We start from the raw sequence: 21,811 nt of genomic DNA on the forward strand, positions 1-21,811 counted from the left end.
TACATATATATATATATATATATATATATATATATATATATATATATATATATATGACATTAAATATAAATTTAATAGTGTTCACTTCCGGACTCTCTCACTCTGTGAGAGCCTCAGTTCTAATCGCATGTGTCTTGAATGGGCTAGTGAATTTCTATTTTGGATGTATTTGGGGTACTTAATTGTGCTCATGACTTAGTGTTTGCTTCTTCCATTGGTATGAGTAAGTATCTCATTTATTTCTTTGCCACATTTATCACTGACGAAGGGAGGGTTCTTATGAGCTAACCCTGAAATCGATCCGATATGGTAATAATGGAATTTTTTAGAAATTTCTGTCGACCTTTTTTCGAGTAGCGTGCATGTTGTGAAAAATTATAATGGTTATGGACAATGTGTCTAATTTCGGCATATTTGGCATTAGAAATTTTTTCGTTTACCCTTACTTATAAGTTGTTTATAAATTTAACTTTTAAAGGTATTTTTAATATGCTGGCCATTGATAACATTTTTTTTCAAAAAAAAATTTTATCCTACATTAAATATATATAAATATATGTGTTTGATTTGAAAACCCCACTAGAATGGGAGAAAGCGCTAAAGATCTAAGTGATATGATATATATATATAAAAAATGTAATATATAAATAAATATCTGTAAATATAAACCATCCGATCTTCTGAGTACCTCATTTCTTCTAATATATATATATATATATATATATATATATATATATATATATATATATATATATATATATGATGGGCTTCTTTCCGTTTCCATCTACCAAATCCACTCAATAAGCCTTGGTCAGCCTGAGGCTATAGTAGAAGACACTTGCCCAAAGTGCCACGCAGTGGAACTGAACCTGGGACTATGTGGTTGGTAAGCAAGCTACATACCACATAACCACATTTTTTATTTTAACTTTTACTTCTTTTTTTTCTTTTAATTTTTCCTAATTTTATCTTATTCTCATTTAAATGTTTAGTATTTTCATTGTAGCCAAAAACAGTTTTTTAATAAGTATAGTCAGTTGGTGCAAGGTCTGGTGAATATGGTGGATGACAGTACTTCCAATTTCAGTTCCTGTAACTTGAGTAGCATTTTTTGTGCAACATGTCATTAAGCATTGTCTTGCTAGAGAATTGGCCTGTCTCTATTGACCAATCTCAGTTGTTTAATTGCAAGTTCACTCATCATTTTATCCAATTGGTTGATGTATACATCTGCTGTAATTGACTTACCAAGTCTCATGAAGCTATAGTGGATGACACCAGTGCTGGACCACCAAACAGGCACCACTTTTTGGTGAATATTCTTCTTTGGATTGTGTTTTGGCACTTCATCTCTATCCAGCCACTTTGCAGAATGCTTGTTATTGTTGAAGAGAATCCATTTTTCATCACATGTAACTATGATGCAAAAATTGTTTGCTTTTATGTCTTGACAGCAAAGACACCAAGTTTCAAGATGATGTGTCTTTTGATTCTCATTCAGTTCATGCGGTATCCACTTGTCCTGCTTCTTTACATTGCCAGTTTGTTTCAGATGGTCCAATACAGTTGGAATCAAAACATCAAACCTTGCTGCTAACTCATGCGTAGTTTGAGATGTATCTACTTCCACTACAGTTTCCAGCTCATCATTATCCACCTCGATCTCAAGTCTACTATAAGGCAGATTTTCAAGACAAAAGTCACCAGATCAGAACTTCTCAAACCATCAACATACAGTGCACTTATTCATCACATCTTCACCAAACACCTCATTGATGTTTCAAGCTGTCTGAGATGCATTGGTTTCATAACAGAACTCATATTCATAAACAACACGAATTTTTGATCTAGCCATGGGGTCACATAAATTGATTTACAAGAAGAAACTCACAATATAATCAGACATCATGAATTGCATTTCGAAAAGTGATTATGTAACTTGTCAGGATAAAACATTAGAGTTAATGACTGTCAAACTTGGTGCATAAGAAAATTGGACATTTCATTCTTAATGACCTAATATATCATCAATATCATCATCATCAGCATGGGTTAGATGGTTTGACTTGAGCTAGTAAGCTGGAAAGCTGCGCCTGGCTACAGTTGTCTGTTTTGGCTTGGTTTCTACAGTTGGATGTTACCAGTATGGATATCTTTTACATATTACTAGCACGGGTTTTGTCTTTATGTATCACTGGTACCAGTGCCTTTTACATTTCACCTGCATTGGTGCCTTTTATATGTTACCAGCACTGGTGCCCTTTATGTGTCACCAGTACAGGTGCTTTTTACGTATCACCAACATAGGTGCCTTTTACTTGCCACTGGCACATGTGCTTTTTATGTGTCATCAACACTAACTATGCCCATGATTTCACTTAGCTTTACATGTCTTCTGAGGCACAGCAAATTGCTAGAAGTCTCAGTCACTTGTCACCTCCATGAAACTCAACAACCAAAGCTCATATTTCACCACCTCATCCCATACCTTCCTGGGTCTACCTCTTCCACATGTTCCCTCCACATTTAGAGAGAGGTACTTCTTTATGCAGCCATCCTCTTCTGTTTGCATCACATGACCATATCAGCACAGTCTTCTCTTTTTCACTCTATATCTGATGCCTCCTATACCAAATTTTTCTCTGAAGACACTTACACTCTGTCGTACATGCACACTGATATTGCACATCCAGTGAAGAATATTAGCTTCATTTCTTTCAAGCCTTCACATGTCTTCTTCAGTCACAGCCCATGTTTCAATATTATGTAGTATGGCTGTTTGCACATAGGCATCATACAGTTTGCCATTCACTCTGAGGAAGAGGCCCTTCATTTACTAACAAAGGTAGAAGCTCTCTGAATTTTCCCTACCCCATTTTTATTCTAGCAGCTACACTCCTAGAGCATCCTCCTCCACTGCTGTCTTAGTCACTTAGAGAACAGAAGTTATCTATTACTTCTAATATGCCCCTATCATTTGACAAAATCTATTTTCTGTACATTCCTAGTGTTTATTGTACCTGCACATCTTCCACTCACAATGACTACTTTCTCTGTTAAACTTCCTCCAATACTGCTGCAACTCTTATGTGCCCATAACTTCACTAGGTACACCTTATAGAGTTCCTACATAAATCATTTCTACATATGAAGGAGCGTCATCTACCTGAAGGGGTTTGTGATTTGTCTGCTTTCTTACTTAGGATTTTGGTCATTGCTAAATTAACTCTGAAGCCCTTTGATTCCAGACTTTGCTTTCACATCTGAAATTACTTCTCTAGTTCTGATAGTGATTCAGCTTTAAGAATAAGGTCATCATCAGCATAGAGCAGCTCACAAGGGCAGCCAGTCTTAAATTCCTCTGTTATGGCCTGGTGGACTATGATAAACAAGAGGGTGCTGAGAACTGATCCTTAGTGAACTCCTACCTGTACACTGAATTCATTGCTATACATGTTGCCAATTTTCATCTTACTGACAGCATCCCTGTGCATGGCTTGTACAGCTCTCACCAACCACTCATCTATCCCTAGCTACCACATTGACCATAATATAAGGGAACAGGTGGACCCAGTCAAAAGTTTTCTCCATGTCAACAAAAGCCAAGTACAGAGGTTTATTTTTGGCTAAATACTTATCCTGCAGCTATCTTACCAGAAAGCACTACTGATACTATAGCATCAAAAATTGCTTCTCCTTGACACAAAGCCAAACTTCATCTCATCTTATCTTACTGTCTTCCTAATTAGCTGAGCTATCATCACTTGGTCCAGCAATTTAATGCCTCTGTAATTATTTCTGTCTAAAGCATCGCCTTTACCTTTGTAACAGTTGATTATAATGTTGCTACATCAGTCATTGGGTTCAAACCTGATTAACTATGCAAGTGAATAGTCCATATCCCACTCCACCAGGTATTTGAAGCAGCTCTACAGTGATCCCTGATGGGCCGAAGGCTTTCTCTGTCTTCATATTGCTTTCTCTTCCAAGCTATTGTCTGTTTGGATTGCTGGTCCCTCTGTTGAGTGCACATTAGGCAGACTATCCTTCTCCTGCATGTTCTCTAATTTGGCAGCCCTTCGTAGTGATACTTCCAAGCCACTTTCTTTGCAGAGTCATTAACTGCAAATGAACCATCATATAGTAACTCACTATATCAGCATGTGATTTGTTGAATTTTTTTTCGTTTTAACAAAAAAAAATCAACAAATCACATGCTGATATTTAATTTTTACAACAGTCTAAAACTATGATAATAATTATTAAAGCTTGGCAAAAAAGAAAAAGAGCCTAGAGAATTTTATTTCAAGCTCAGAAAGTATAGTGGAGGAGGATGCTCTGAAAGTATAGTTGGTAAAATGCGGAAAAAAATCCAGAGAACTTTTATCTCTGTTGATAACAAAAGGCGTCTCTCTCAGAATGAAAGGCAGATTATATGATGCCTCTTCACAAACTAGAACGTTACATGGCTGTGAAACTTGGGCTGTAAATGCAGAAGATGTGCAAAGACTTGAAAGAAATGAAACAAATATGCTTTGATGGATGTGCAATGTCAATGTGCATGTACGACAAAGTGAAAATGTTATCAGAGAAAAATTGAGCATAAAAGGCATCAGATGTGAACAGAAGATTGTACTAGTATTGTCATGTGATGTGATGTGGATGGATGAGGACGGCTGTATAAAGAAGTGCTAGTTGCTAAATGTAGAAGGAACATGTGGAAGAAGTAGACTGAGGAAGACATGGCACGAAGTGGTGAAGACTGATCTCAAGATGTTGAGCCTCCCCGAGGAGATGATAAGGGACTAAGATGAATGGCATCATGTGCTTGAGAAGACCTCTCCATCTCAGCAGAATTGAGGCTCTGTGAATCTTTCCCCCACAACACATCTATTTAATTCATATCCCACCATACTGAACTGATATCCTCTGCATCCATCTCATTCCCCATCTCTAATCAGCTGTTTTCACTCGCATTTCCTATTCTGACTCATATTCACATTGTACCTGAACTTCACATCTCTTTCTTTCTCTCTCCCTCACTTTCCAGGTGGGCAAGTTATGTATTCACTTCATCAGCAAGACACTTGTTCCTCTCCCTCCATCATAATTTCTGTCTCCAGTCAGTACCCAGCTCAGTTGAGGGGTCTTTTATTGTGGATACTTGGCAACCTTACTGGTGCTGATGCCACATAAAAAGCATTTAGTGCACTCTGTTAAGTGGTTGGCTTAGGAAGAACATCCAGCTGTGGAAACCATGCGAAAGCAAACATAGAACCTGATGGAGCCCTCTGACTTGTCTGTTCTTATCAAACTGCCAGCATAGAAAAAGGGATGTTGAAGGAGGAGGATTTGTTCTGTATTTACCAAACTAAATCTTTAATTACAAAGTTTACTTCTGCCATTTTAAACAATGGTGATTCTATGTCCAGCAATATTACCTTACATACTGCCTATGAACTTCTTCCCTTACAGCCTTATAAGAATTCAATACTAAATATTGTTCAGTGATAACATTTCCCTACAACTGAATAACAACAATAATCTATTTATCTCTGGACATGCCATTATGTGTTAAGCAAAAGGCGGCAAGCTGGCAGAATTGTTAGTACACTGGATGAAATGCTTTGTGGTATTTCACCCGTCACTACATTCTAAGTTCAAATTCTGCTGAGGTCGACTTTGCCTTTCATCAGTTAATTTTGATATTATTCAACATAATCCCCTCTCAGATTCACACACTTATTGCAGCGATCCTTCACCTTTTCTAACCCCTGTAAAAAAACTCAGAAGACTGGGCCTCCAACCAGGCCTTTCGCGATACCCTTCAAGCTAGGAACTTTTCAGTACTCCCTCATATTATCACTTAATTTTAACAATACCCTCTAGTACCAACCATAGTCACTTCTCACATGTGTTGCAGTCATATACTGAATACACAGAAGTGCCTACCAACTTGATTCAGTTATCTTTGTTGGGTACCTATTGACATTTTGCATGTAATTTTTGGGATTGGATATATAAAGAAATGTGTTTGAAGATCTTAAACTGAAATAGTGCTGAATATGTAAGATACTTCCTTGTAAGATGAATTGTTTTCGTTGACAATTGTTATTAACGATAAATGCAAAACTTCTTTCTTTTCCAAAAGATGGGCAAATCAAGGCTTGGAATTTCTTGTCTCTGTTTGTGACCCTAAAATAATGGAATTACTTCCAGAAAGTGAAATTTCAGTAAGTTTTCTTCCAACCTATTGGAACTTTTTTTTTCTTTATTCTTTAACATGGAGTTTGAATTTTGAGATAATTGCATGCATGTGCTCCATTTTTGAAATTTGATCACCCTACTTACCATCAACATTGAAGTCAAAATGGTATCAATTTTCAAAACAAAATTTTGTAAACTAGGATATTATGGTTTAACGTAGTAGTATAGTTTGAAACTATGTTATATTACTTTTCTGTCTTCTTTAATCTTTTCTTAACACCTAACACACTTCAATATTTGGAAACGATGATGTGGGTTTGATTAATATTTTAGTTATTTTGAGTAACAGTTAAAGTTTTGTTGTTGAATAGTACCAGTGAGCTCAACTTTAGCTGACTTGTCATATTGTGGTAGCAGACTGAATACTTTGGAGTAACTAAGCACACCAGAAATATAACATAGACTACGTGTGTGAATAAATTTTCAGTGTTTGATCAGCATGCTAATTATAGCTATCCTATCTTTATTCATTGAGAGAATTTGTGATAAGCATTTGTGAGTTCAAATATTGTCATCATTTCAAAAACAGACAGATCGTAGAATGGCTAGATTAAGCTTCCTTGCTGAGTTGAAAAATAGAGACACTTATACAAGTGCATATGTTCTATTATAACTCACTTTTTCTCTGTCTACTGTTCTGTTGTTTTCTTATCTCTTTACCACTATCCATAACCTCTAACATCATCCAGAAGAGTTATATAATATAATGATACTGAAAATTTTAAAAGAACAATAAACTCAGTGAGTTCTTTTCAGGCAAACTCTATGCTCCTTGATTTCAATTTCTGAACCCTGCATGAATAATGCGAGATAACTTTTAAGTCAGCAACTTGATTGAACACAGCATCCTTGAATGTTGAGCATATCTCCTGAAGAATGCTTTGAATTACAGCAGTTTTTTAAAATAATTCCAGTGTTCTCTAAGGCTGGAGTAGTACCTAGTTTTGGAGCCATCACACTCTGATGGAGTTCTCCATATATTCACAGTATGATTGCATTGTTATTTGCAATATGAAAAATTTAATTAATGTGACACAGTATACCAACTACTCATTTCCTATTTATTCTTTTGTTGTTCATTCTTTTCTAAGGTTTTTATATCTGAAATCAAAAGTTGTTTGGATCATATAGTTGGACGAAGCAGTACAGTAAGAAGTCCCACTTCTGGTAAGTTATTCAAAATATGCATACATTAAAGTTAAATAGAAAGTGTAAGCATATAAACGTGAAGGTTCTTCCACTACAAGTAATAAATCATCAAGCATTAAAAGAATGAAGATTGTAGTACTGAGTTGAAGTTGCAACAAATGCACCACTTTTCCTAATCACAAGGTTACCCCCAGCTTGTTGTCGGTGCACTCCCACCACTGAGTTATAGCCATCAGCTACATCACCTCACACTTACCCTGCACTCACCCACCTGTTAATTGAAGTTCCATATCCTGCCACTTCACCAACCACCCCATCAACCACTAATTGAACAGTAGCATACTCCAATTCCATGGTGGTAGAGAGGCTTGACAACTTTGGAAATGACTCATTTCAACCTGGAAAGACCAGGAATGTTGGTTTAGTGATACTAACTGATCCAAACTTTGCTGACAACATCACTTTTCTATCAAATGAAATCACAGATATCCAGATCATTCTGTCAAAAGGATTGGGCTACACCTCAGTGCCAAGAAAACAGAATACATAGTCTCTACTATTCAGGATTGTTGAAGGTGTGCTGTTCAAGCAAGTTTCTTACTTAAAGAATCTTGCATCATTCATGGTGGAATCAAGGAGCACAGAAGCTTCACATGAAAGGAATTCAATGATATGTACTGCAACCTCTTTAGACAACTCAAGAAAAGAACATTTATTTGGCAGTAGTCTCATCTGTCCTTCAAGAATTTAAAAGTTGGGATCATTATTAAGTTCATAATTAAGTTTCTTGATGACTGTTACATTCAGATGCTCAAGATAGATTCTCAATATTGGCTAAATGCGGAAAGTGATCAATGAATAATTTTAACCAACGAGAGGCAGGAAGATGGTTGTATCTTTGCAGACAAAGCCTGCAATACCCACAGTTGTCAGCTAGGTCACCATCTGTGAGTCAGCCCATGAGGAGTTTTACCATAGCTGTCCTTCTGAAGCCAAGGGAGGACATTGGTTGTGTGTCTCCTGATGAACTTATAGCATTGATGATGGAACACTATATGTGAGATGTTTACTATCTGATGCAAGCTGTTGTCCATTAATGAGTAGTTGTGATAGGCACAATGGAGTTGGTGGCAGCAATGAAGTTATAATAATTTATGAATATAATAGATTAACATTTTGAAAATTTTAGGACAATAAAAATAAGTAAAAAGTGAAAATTTTACCAGTGAGTGTGTTACATAATAAGGCACAAAAAGAAAATGACTCTCCCCAGACACAACAGAATAGAGTAACACTTATCTATTTATTATAAATTCAGAAAACTCTTTAATAGGCATAATTTGAAGATTAGTTTTAGTCCCACCCCTAACTTTAAAAAATTTAAGCCCACAAATATACACTATCCAGCAAAGCTAGCTGTTCTTTTAGAAATAGAAATTTGTGCATACTGAGCAAATACTGTAAGTCTGAGTCAATAATATGCAAAGCATCTGTTAGAGGAACCAATGCAGACAGCACCATCTGCATACAGAAGACAACTTTAAAGTAAGATATAACAACCATACTACTACATTTAGAAACTGGAACCTATGTAACACCTCAAAGCTCTTCAGTTGTATATGGGATTTGAAAGAGAGGTACACCAACTATTCCATCAACTGGAAGATACTAAAAAGAGGCAAGCTCAATGCTAAAAATAGTAGTTGAGGATCCTTATCAACAGAGTCAATTATTTGCCGAGGCTTTTTCAACTATTTTCAAGCAAGATGATGGTCGTGAAACCCCTCCATTTGATAGATCGGTACCTCCAATGCTTCGATTGGTCATCACGCGGGACGAAGTCAAACGTGTTATTCAAGGCCTCGATGTCAACAAGGGTCACTGCCCTGACGGCATACACCCACGGGTTATCAAAGCGTTTGCTCTGGTCATCTGCAAGCCCTTAACACGACTATTCAATATGTCATTGGCGACGGGTGTTATACCTGCAGACTGGAGAACAGCGATAATCTGCCCAATTTTCAAGAAAGGGAGCCGCGAAGACCCGCTTAACTACCGACCGGTTTCCCTTACATCAATAATCAGCAAGATGTTCGAAACCATCCTTAAGAAAAGTATGATGCTCCACCTCCTAAACACAGCCTCTGATTCCCAACACGGCTTCGTGCCGAAGAGATCATGCTTGACCAACTTACTAGTAATGGAAGAATTGGTGACGCGCATCCTCGATGATAGTGATGCTGTTGACATCGTTTTATTGGACTTTGCCAAAGCTTTTGACTCGGTAAACCACCGCCTACTACTTGTCAAGCTTCAAGCATATAGTTTCCATCCGGATATTGTACGATGGGTTGGTGCCTTCCTCTCAGATCGCTCCTTCCAAGTTCAAGTTAATGGTTCGCGGTCCGACGTCTCCAGTGCGAGCAGTGGCGTGCCTCAAGGTTCAGTGCTTGGGCCCTTGTTGTTCTTAGTCTTCATAAATGACTTGCCCAACGACCTCACGCAACACACCCTTCTATTTGCAGACGATATCAAACTGGTCGCTCCTCGCGGTAGTATAGAGGATCTTCGTCGATGCCTCCACCAAATTTGGAAGTGGTCTAACGATTGGGACCTGTGTCTGAACGTGTCAAAGTGCTGTCATCTGCCTGTCGGCTCTACTCCTGCAACTCAACTTGATTTCGAGCCAGGTCGTCTGCTGCTGGAGAGGACCGATCAGGTAAAGGACCTGGGTATCTTGGTGGATTCCTCCTTTTCGCCTTCGGCCCAGTGCGTCCATGCTGCCAACAAAGCGCGCGGAATTCTGTTTTTGATTCGACGGTCATTCGGAATGCTCACAGCAACCATATTCCTACCACTCTATGTCACGCTGGTGAGACCCATATTGGAGTATGGGATTCAAGCCTCTTCTCCTTATCTCCTCAAAGACATACAGCATCTCGAAAGAGTCCAGAGGCTGGCTACCCGCATGGTTCATGGTCTCAAAAATTTGTCCTACGAAGAAAGGCTGAGGATGCTCGACCTTTATTCTCTTGAAAAACGCCGCCGCCGTGGTGATCTCATTCTCGCCCACAACATCATAAGCGGGAAGTGTAACCTCTCGAAAGAGCTGTTCTTCACTCCTGCTCCGGAGCGTCGGCTGCGGGGTCATTCCGAAAAGCTCTACCTGCGACGATTTCATCTCAATCGAAGGAGAGGAGCTTTCTCCGTCCGGGTTGCAGATCCGTGGAACAAGCTGCCAGACGAGATGGTGAAGATGCCGACGACCGCTTTGTTCAAGATGCCTGGACCTCAAGTGGCCTGAACTCTTTACATGAACACCACCCTGTACTTAACTCCATGTCCCCCTACATGGCCTTGCTATTTGCTTTTGACCCAAATTAACTAACTAACTAACTAAGTAGAAAGTGTGGGCTCTGTTATGCAGAAAGGTGGCTTATTCTTGAAAACTCATTGCACCCTAATACCTGTCTAAATGCCAAGCACCAAAGACAGTGGGTAGGGAAAAGAGAAACACCAGCAGCCCAGGCTAAGGAAGGTGTTGTTATCTGTTTGATGGGATATGACAGGTTTGGTCAACTTTGAACGTTTAAATCCAAACCAAACAATGACTAAGGAGATCTATTGTGAGCAGCTTAAGTTAGCACTAGAAGAAAAATGACTATCTTTGGTTTCACAACAAAAGGTGTTCTTCCATCAGAATAATGCTTGGCTACATACAGCGAGAATGACATTCCTAAGGCTGGAGGAGTTTGAATGGAAAACGATACCCCACCCACCATATTTGCCAGACATTGCCCAACTGATTATCATTTATTTAGATTAAAAAAGAACTTTATCTTAATTTTGAAAAATAAAAGAAGTATAAAAAAAACTGCATCTTTAGTAGTGACTATTCCATTGATGGATTGTTTGACTAAGACTTGATTGTCAGTATATATTTACAATAAGAATCTATGGCTGATTCAGCAAAATGCTTATGTGAAAATTATAAAATAACAAAGATGGCTCTATGTAATATAAAACTAAAAAGGATAAAACTATTCCTGGATGACTACATTATGCCATTGGTGACACCATCCATAAAGTAGAAGCTGCCATTTTGGAGGATTGCCACATAACTATTCAGCAATAAGTCCAAGAGGTGAAGATAAGTGAAGGGTCTGTGGAAAAAAATCATTCACAACCATTTGCACATGCCAAAGTTGCCTGCATGATGGATTCTCCTGATACTCACACCCTTTCAGAAGCAAGAACAAGTCAATTGCTCCCAGGCTCTTTTGGCAATGTGCCAAGAAAATGAGGTGGATTTTTTCAGCAGACTTATCATACAGGATGAAACACAGGTCCATCACTATAATCCTGAGACTAAAGTCCAGTTGAAGCAATAGGAGCGTGATAACTCACCATCTCCAAAGAAGGCTCGTGTTCCACCCCCAGCGGGCAAGGTGATGCTCACAGTCTTTTGGGACCAGCGTGGAGTAGTGATGATGGATTTTCTGGCAAAGGGCACCACAATTAATGGGGCATATTGTACTTCTCTGTTGCAGAAATTGCATGTCACCATCAAAGCTGAGAGGCATGGCATGCTGACCAAAGGCACCAACCCAGTTCACAATGTGCATGCTGCCCAGATGAAAGCACACTCCTGTGGCTATGAAATCCTTCCTCATCCTCCTTACTTTTCCAACCTCACACCATCTGATTTTCATCTCTTTCCATGAAGTCTTTTTTGAAGGGGAAGCACTTTTTGGAGGATGATGAACTTATTTCCGCAGTAAAGTCTTGGCTCCAGATGCAACCTACCGACTTCTACAGACAAGGTCTTCACAGCTACATAAAGCAATGGGAGAAGTGTGTCACCATTGGTAGTGTCTATGTAGAGAAGGACTAATAATTATGCCAAATTTCATTTATCCCAGTTCTTGGGAAGTGGGTCAGGGGAAATCTTTAATGAACACCCCTCATAACTTTCAAGACAATGTGTTGACACTAAATAAACACTACTTCAAAGTATTTTAAAGTAATGCTTTAAATTACTTAACAATTTGTTTACATATCTGTGTATGTGATTTTTCTTGTATTTACTGTTTATCTATCTGTGGATGTGAATTTTTGTGTATACACAGATAATATATGTGTGAGTGTGGATGTAATGTATACAGTTTGAGTATTTATTTGTTATTTGTAGGTGTTTCGCTGTTTGCTTATACTTTGGTATATGGATACCTTGTCATAGCATACAATGAATTATTATCAGTCAGATTGTTGCCATTGCAAACCCTTGTCGTGGATTCAGAACTTTACATAAAATATTAATAAATTTTACTAGAATATACAATCTAAACCATAATATATTAATTATCCAGGTGAATTCAAATCTGTTTTTCTTCACCAGGTTCAGCTACAAGTCCTGATGTTTATGGTTATACTAGATTTCCATCAGTTGAAGAATCTCGTCCATCAGGTTTGTTCAGATTTTTAAAAATTATATTGAATTTACTTATCGATTGTTCAGTTTAGTTTTGCAGTAAGTTGTCTGCTTTCTATTAACTTCAGAATGTCTTGTGTCATATTTTATGTCATGTATTTGATGTGATAATAAAAATATACCACCACTTAATTTTAATTATTTGCTAAATGCCTTTTCTTGTATCTGAAGAGGAATGGCATTGCTTGTAGCTTATAAGGAAAAGGTAGGCATATCTCAGATCTGAAAGCTAGGTATTTAGGAAGATTGTGATGGTTAACATGTGTATTGGAGTATTGCACTAGACATCAAATAACACATGATATTTAAAAGAGATAACGAAATATAGTATTTGGTATGCCATGAGTTTGGTAGACAAACACAATGGTAATGAAGAGATGTAACTGAAAATGGGTACAGAAAAATAAATTTGAAAAGTAGTCAGTTACAACTACAAGATAAGACAGAAATCAACTTTACAAGAGGCTGCTAAGATTTTTCATTGATAAAGGTGCAAGCATCTCTATATGGTTAAGTTATACAAGTATGGCTGTATGGTTAACAGGTACAGGTAAGGTTGAGGGGTTAAATTCATTTTACAACTATAAGGTTTTGGATTCAGTCCCACTGTATGGTATTTTGGGCCAGTGCTGTTTTGTACAGCCTCACTTTGACCAATGTGTTGATAGAAACTGTACAAAACCCACCAAATATGTATATGTGATTGAAGATATGCACATGTGCATCTGTGTAAATATTGACATTTTTACTTGTATGAAAAATCCCTGAACAAAAGATGGTCTTATTGACATTTCCTGACAACAAATCCCTGTCAACTGCACTTCTAAACCAGGTAAAAGTTAGTGACTGGAAGAACATCTAGTTGCAAAGCATTGCCTCAGTACTATGTACTTCTCAAGCATATGATACCATTGAAAAATGGACATAAACTGAAGAATATCATTTAATAATCAGTTTCACAACTTTTAAATGTGAATTTTGGGGCCAGGATTTGTAGAATATCATATAATTGATATGAAATAAGTATGCTTAACATTGAAGTACTGCTCATATATATGTGTGCGTGTGTGTGTGTGCATAATAATAATATTAGGGAGTATAACTCCAAACTTACAGGGAAAAATTTAGTATTAAATCAAATTTCACAATATAGATATATAAAATATAAAACCACTATTATGCAACTCAAACAGTGATAGACATAAACCAAAACATAAATAACAAATAATATATATTTTTATAAAACATATATCTAGATCTCAAAAAGTATAAAAATGAATGATCAATATATAATAAGTAAAAAAACTACATACGTTTCATGACTACAATTAAATTCGAATTACAATTAAGTTTAAATTCAATTGAAATAAATTCAATTTAAAATTATAGTCAATCTTCAGGTTAATGATAATAGTTAAATAAATAAGCAAATAGAGTTAAACAATATTTATTTAAAAAATAAATAAAATAATTTTTCTTATAGAAAAAACTCCATTAACTAAATTTGAATCTTAAAACATTAGGATTATTTCCTCCAACACATTTATTATGTTAAATATTTAATTTTTAAGGTAAAAAAAATAGATAGAAATATCTTTGAAGATATAATTTGGCTCAAAAAAACATAATAAACTTTCGAATATCTTTAACTCAGTTATACTCAGTTATATTTAATTACCAAATTATTTAACAAAATAATCACTATTAATATTTTTAGATTTAAGTTCACATCTAATAATTATAAAATAATAAATACATAAAAATAAGTATCTAAATTATAATCAACAAATATAGTAATTGAAAATCTAAAGTTTTCTCTATCTATAAATATATAAACATATAACCAAAAATAAATTAGTCCATTATTACTTACATAAATATTATAAATATCTATAGAATATATTTATGAAATACAATTTAAAAATTGAAAAATCAAATTAAAAACGTATAACCTATCTTTAAAGAAATCTTATTACTATTATCATCACTATTATCACCATTATCAAAAATATTTTTACGATCTATATACCACAGTAACTATCTAATATCTTAAAATTTACCTTCAGTTATGATAATTATATACTAATAATTAAATAAATGCACATATCTAAATTATCATTAACAACTAAAATAATTATAAATTCAAATTTAACAATTAATAGTTATATAGAATACTATAAAATTTCTTAAATTTTATAAAAATATATATTATTTGTTATTTATGTTTTGGTTTATGTCTATCACTGTTTGAGTTGCATAATAGTGGTTTTATCTCTAATTTATATTTTATATATATATATATATATATATATATATATAAAGATTAATATACCCTAAGTGCACCCTGGAATTTCTGGAAGTTGATCCAGTGGGGAATCCAAAGTGTTGCTGATGACATCTGGTAGCTGTAAGTGGTGAACACACGACTTACACTGAAACAAGGTTTCCATGTTGCATTTAATGCATACTTTCTAAACCTTAATCTTTTAACTTTAAAATCAAATTACACACACGCACGCGCATGCGTGTGTGTGTATAAATCAATTAGAGCTTATGTTAGCCTCATGAAGGGATGGTGTCATCCGAAGAAATACTGGTTCAATATCTAATAATTTGGGAGGAATTGATTTCCTTAAAGTAACAGGTATATAATTACCTGTAGCTTATTCTTATAAAAGAAGAGTACAAAAATGGAGATTGTGAAATTAATAAGAGTTTATTATCAACAACAAATTGAACATCATCACTTACAGCTGTTTCAATTATACACAGTAAATTAATTAAATATTAAGTTCATATTTCTAAGCATAATATCTTCAGAGGGAATAAAAAATATACCAATAGATGTTTATATGTTTGTTTATGGATTCATTATAGCAGACTGAGTGGTACTATTTATCATTTGTATCTTTATGTGTACAGGTGAGGGGTTTTCAGGTTGGTTGGAGGTAAGATAGAGTAGGTAAATAGAATTATAGTGACAGATGAATAAATTAAGTAGAGGTAGTTGAGGGAATATCAATATAAATAAGGTAAGGATGTAAAGTACATTTATAAGTTGTAATTAAAGTTGAGAAAATTTGTATATATACAAGGCATATGCTTGTATATACATGCATACATACATTCATCTGTACATCCATATATATACATACACACACACACACAGACGTTCATATATATTTAGACACATATATACATTCACACACACACATATAATCACACATACATTGATACTCACTTATGTACATATACGCATATGTGTGAATACATTAATATGTGTGCACATTGACATATGTTTTCATGTATACATATACATAGATGTACACACATGTCGTCATCGTCATGCCACTCTGTTGGTTACAACGACGAGGATTCTAGTTGATCCAATCAACAGAACAACCTGCTCATGAAATTAGCATGCAAGTGGCTGAGCACTCCACAGACACATGTACCCTTAACATAGTTATTGGGGAGATTCAGCATGACACAGAATGTGACAAGGCTGGCCCTTTGAAATACAGGTACAACAAACATGAAGAAAGAGTGAGAGAAAGTTGTGGTGAAAGAGTACAGCAGGGATCACCACCACCCCCTGCCGGAACCTCGTGGAGCTTTAGGTGTTTTCACTCAATAAACTCTCACAACGCCCGGTCTGGGAATCGAAACCACAATCCTACGACTGCGAGTCTGCTGCCCTAACCACTGGGCCATTGCACCTCCACACACACATGTACATATATGTATGTGTGCGCAAGTGTGGATCTGTATGTGTGTATATATACACATATATGAGCACAGGGTTATAAACATATGCGCATGGGTGGGCAGGTACGCATGTGTATATATATTTGTGTAAGTGCATACATATATACTTGTGCGCGTATGTGTGTACATGTGTGCGAGTCTGAGTGTATGGGTACATGCATGTGTGTTTGTACTAGTGCAAGTGTGTGCCTATATATGTGTGGGCTGGTGTATGCATAGATGTGTGTGTGCGTATCTGTGTGTGTGTACATGTATATGTGGGAGTATGTATATGTGCATATATCTGTGTATATGTATGTGCATATATGTATGATTAAATTTAAATACACACACGTACACATAGACATATATTATTTTACATAGGAATTCAGACATAACAATTTAAGAGACCGTTGTGCAAATACGCTTCCCTAGAAACACTAGAGGGTAAGCAATAATTCAAAATTCCACTGACCAACCGTATTAAACTGGCCAATATAGGTCTGTTTCATATCATTCTTACAGGTGATGAGTTAAAAATTGTAAATATGTGTGTGTGTATCTCTATATATATAAAACTGAGAATGTGTGTGCCTGTCTGTCTGTCTGTGTGTTTCCCTAAAACCTGAGAACTACACAACCAATTTCATTCAAATTTTACACATGCCTTACTTAGGGTCCATGTAGTTTCATGGGCAAAAAAAATGTTCAACTTCTTACCTAGAGCGAGCTCATAGCAATATCATATCTTCTCCACTATTTCAGTATTACGTGTTAAAAGTGAAACAAAAACATTTCTCTATTTTATGCCAGATACTTTCACTGTAACAATAAAAATAATAATAACAATTGAATTATATGTAGTAAGTAATAATTAAAATCAAACTAAAGTATAATATAATTGTAACATAACAAAAGTAAAAATAGCAATTGGTAAAAAATTGCATCAATGACTTGAACTTGAATAAGTGGTTTCACATGAATGGAAATAATTTTAAAATAAAATTAACGTGCAGGAATGGAATAGTCCAGATGGATAATAAAAAATTAAATTAAAGAAAAGACTATTGTCTATAAAGTATACAATGTAGAGAAAAAAGAAGATTTGAACACCTGGAGGAAAGCAATTTTTTGCGTTATTAGTAAGTTGATATATTTTTGCTCTCGTACTATTATCTCTGTTATTATATACTGTTGGTCTACCTGTTTTGTCTATTGTTGTCTAACTGACGAAGTCAGCCTTCGTGCGAAGACTTCGCGTTGGTGTTCCCCCTCCGTGGGGGAAAACTACAATTAATTTGGATTTACCAAAGGCTTGTTAAAGCCATTTGTTCAAGATGGAGTCCCCCATCTCTTATTCGCCCGTGACGAGCGAGGATGAATACCCGGCGTTGTCGCCAAGAAAAAAAGAGGCGTTGTCGCCAAGTAAAAAAGAGGCGTTGTCGCCGAAGAAAAAAGAGGCGGCGTCGCCCAAGAAAATGGAAAAACCAGTACCAGCATCAACTCCAGCAAAAAAATTCGCTGAAGTGGCTGGGAAAAAGATCAAAACAATAAATATAGAAAATTTTGAAAAATTTGCAGACTGTGTAAAAAAAGAAGGCACAGAAGTGACTGTGGCCACAAACATACAAAAACATGACGATATAGAAAAAAAAAGAATAATATATAAAACTTACGACACGACAAAAATGATCCAAAAAATCGAAGAAAAAAAAATAGAGTTTTGTCTAAAACCTTTTATGGATAAAATAACGTATATAAACAGAGGAAAAAGATACGGCACAGTGGAGGTGCGTTTTACTACGGAGGAGATAGCGAAAAAACTATCGATGGAGCCGATCAAAGCAGAAAACATTGTCTTACTACCATTGTATAAAGGAAAAAGGACGTCGAAAATTTCAATGAACAACATACCGCCAGAGGCAGATGCTGAATGTCTGGTGGCAGCAGTGATGGTAGGTCTGGAGGAAAAAATAAACATCCTCCAGGCCACAGTGGAGGAAGAGGAGTTTTGGAAAGGGCAGAAAATAGTGATAGCCATTCAGGCGGAGGTGCAAACACTGGAAGAAATTCCAGAAATGGTAAAGATTAGTGAAGACGAGAAAATAACAGTTTTCGTGGAGGGCAGAAAGCCGAGGTGCTTCGGCTGCGGCAAGAAGGGTCATGTAAGGGCGGAATGCCAACCCCAACCCAAACCGCAGGAAGCACCTAAGCCAAAAGAAAAAGAAGATAATGTGTCACCAGAAGCAGCGTCGGACGGCCCAGAAGGGAAGACTGAAGGTGTGGAGGTGACGGTGACAGCAGAACCAGCGGCGGAGGAAAAAAAGAGCGAGGAAAAGATAAATGAGGAGGGGTGGGCAAAAATTACCGGAAAAAAAAAAGAAAAACGGAAACCACCCCTCCCAGAGTAATTTTAAAAAAAAAAAAAAGAGTCAATGAACTCGTATATGGCCGTAAAGGCAGCAAATAGCAGACTCGGAAACGTGTTGGCAGCCATGGCCAAAGTGGAGAAGGTAGTGAAAATAAACGACTTTGTAATTTACAGAATAGGCTGGAAGGATTACGGGCGGATAAAGTCAGAATTCTTCCATGACGTAGGCCCACTTAGATTGGATGTGACATCTCCACATATATTCGAGGGCCTACGTCAGACTCCCCCACGAGGCCCAGAAAAAGAGTTAGAAGAACAAGAGAAAACCGAACCACTGATATAAGGTAAGTAATGGATTACATTTATGTTGGTTGTTTGAATGTGCGCGGCCTGGGAGCAGGCTGGAAGCAAGGTCGCTTCCTGCATGATATCAGGTCACGTAATTTAGATGTTATTGTTGCTACAGAAACCTGGTTAGTGGGGCCAAGAGGTCTACTCCCGCTGTTTCACGGCTACGAGAGTTTTTTCTCTCCTGGCAGTCCTACTGGCGGAAGTGGGGTGTTGGTCCTAATAAAAAGAAACCGGGTTTCTGAGAAAAAGTTAATTTTTGCAGATCCAGAAGGTAGGCTGGTCGTCATGGATTTGACGTTCAGTAATGGTAAAGTTATCAGACTGGTTGCAATTTACGCACCCAACCATACAGGGCAAAGTGATTATTTTCGTGAACTAGAAAACTTTCTTGGTACTTCGCATTCATTAGTGGTGCTAGGAGACTTTAACACAATTTGCAAAGCGTATGTAGATTGTGTTGGCTCGCGTCCAGATAGAAAAGGCAACAGTGGCTTCATGGAACTGCTAAGCCGCTTTGAGCTAGCAGATCCTTATAGGCTGGAATTTCCGAACGCTCCATTGTGGACATGGTCAAACAGCGACGGATCTTCCAGGTCATATTTAGATAGAATACTAATTAGAAAAGTAGACAGTAAAATAGCTAAGTGTCCACAGTTTTACCCGATCAGCTACAGTGATCATAAAATGGTCACTTGTAAGCTTGACATAGATAAGGTTAAAAATAGAGGATCCGGTTACTGGAAACTTAATACGTCCCTTTTGGCGATTAAGGAGTACAAAGACCGGATTAGGAATATAATTCAGAGGGCACTATCTGGTACCATCATTAATAACAAATGGTGGTACGCCCTCAAACGAGCCATCAAGTTTGAGTCTATAAGATATAGCATAGGAGTAGTGGCTAGAGAGGCTAGAAGGGAAACTACTCTAGTTAAGGAATTAGAGGAAGCCATGAAAACTGGCTCTGCGGCTCAGGTGGCGTCCAAGAGACTGGTGTTAAACCAGCACCTCGAGGCCAAACACATGGGCTGCATTGTCAGGGCTAGAATCCGCCATATGGGATGTGAAGGAATCAACGCCGTGAGATGGGCCCGAGTGGTGGAAGCTCGGCATGGTAACGATGCCACGATTCGATCTTTGACGAACCAACAAGGTGAGTTGATAAACGAACCCGAGGAGATGTGTGAGGCCTTTCAGGAGCACTTCGCTCAGCTTTTCGGTGAGTGCGGCGGACTGGATAGGAGGAGGGCCTTTACGGACCTACTCGACGGGCTGCCGCGCTTATCGGGGCGAGATGCAGAGGGCTGTGAAGGGCCAATCACGCCTGAGGAGGTGGTTGAGGCAATGGCGGACTGCGGCGCGGGCAAGGCGCCGGTTTGGATGGTCTACCCTATGAGTTATATAAGAGTATGCCAGACTTGTTCGGGCACCTACTGGCGGAGGTCTATGCGAACTGGCAGCAGAACGGGCTTATACCCAGATCTGTGCGCCGGGGAGTAGTGACTCTCGTCAGAAAGGACCCGAGCAAGGGGGAGTGCATTGATAATTTCAGGCCCATCACTCTGCTAAACACAGAGTTGAAGATTTTGGCCAAAGTGTTATCGAAAAGATTGGCGCGTGTCGCGGATGGTCTGATTGGAGAGGCACAGACATGTGCCGTTCCGGGCAGATCCTTTCAGGATAATCTCCATCTAATGCGGTACACTATAGAGAGGTTTAATAGTGATTCTGGCAAGGGTGGGGCACTGGTCCATTTAGACCAATCTAAAGCTTTTGATAGGGTCGACCATCGTTACCTGGTATCTGCCCTGGCACAGTTCGGGCTGAGCCTTGGCTTCCTCAGGTGGATTATCCAAATTTATGATAACATCGACTCGGTAGTTTGGGTGAACGGCTTCTTGTCGAAGCCGTTCAAAATCAAACGCTCGGTTCGTCAAGGGTGTCCGCTCTCCCCGCTTTTGTACGTGATGGCTCTTGAGCCATTACTGCGAAAACTGAGCGGCATCCCGAGACAGCCAGGTAATGGAAAATCAGTGTCAGCGTACGCGGATGACATCACCATCATCGTAACCGAAATGGACCACCTATGTAAAGTAGGCAAGGCCATAGAGGTTTACGAGACGGTGACAGGAGCAAAAGTTAATCGCGAAAAGTCAGTCGGCTTGCAACTCGGCACCTGGAGAGGCAAGTCGATGCCTCCTGACAGCGTCGTGGGACGTTGGACGGAGGGTCCGATTAAACTGCTAGGGGTCTGGTTCGGTCCAGACCTCCAAATAGAGAAGAATTGGGGCGAGGTAACGAGCAAGGTGGCTGCAGTAGCCAAGACCTGGTCTTGGCGGTGGCTATCCCTGAAAGGGAGGGCGGAGGTGGCCAATGTGTTTATCGCATCGGTTATCACCTACCGCCTTTCCGTCGTTCCTTGCCCTGATTTGTGG

The 21,811-nt window shown here is 37.8% G+C and overlaps 1 protein-coding gene across 3 annotated transcripts in view; it reads left to right on the plus strand.

Annotated features, from left to right (window-relative positions):
* LOC115228830 (mitogen-activated protein kinase kinase kinase 4) overlaps positions 1–21,811 on the plus strand; it is a 183,196-nt gene that overhangs the window by 112,763 nt on the left and 48,622 nt on the right. For all 3 annotated transcript variants that reach the window (XM_029799305.2, XM_029799314.2, XM_029799320.2), the window contains 3 exons: positions 6,152–6,233; positions 7,359–7,434; positions 12,815–12,883. In XM_029799305.2, the coding sequence (XP_029655165.1) occupies positions 6,152–6,233; positions 7,359–7,434; positions 12,815–12,883 (227 nt within the window). The remainder of the gene's footprint in view (positions 1–6,151; positions 6,234–7,358; positions 7,435–12,814; positions 12,884–21,811) is intronic.

The sequence above is a fragment of the Octopus sinensis genome, linkage group LG2, assembly GCF_006345805.1.
Source record: "Octopus sinensis linkage group LG2, ASM634580v1, whole genome shotgun sequence".
Classification (NCBI taxonomy): Eukaryota; Metazoa; Mollusca; class Cephalopoda; order Octopoda; family Octopodidae; genus Octopus; species Octopus sinensis.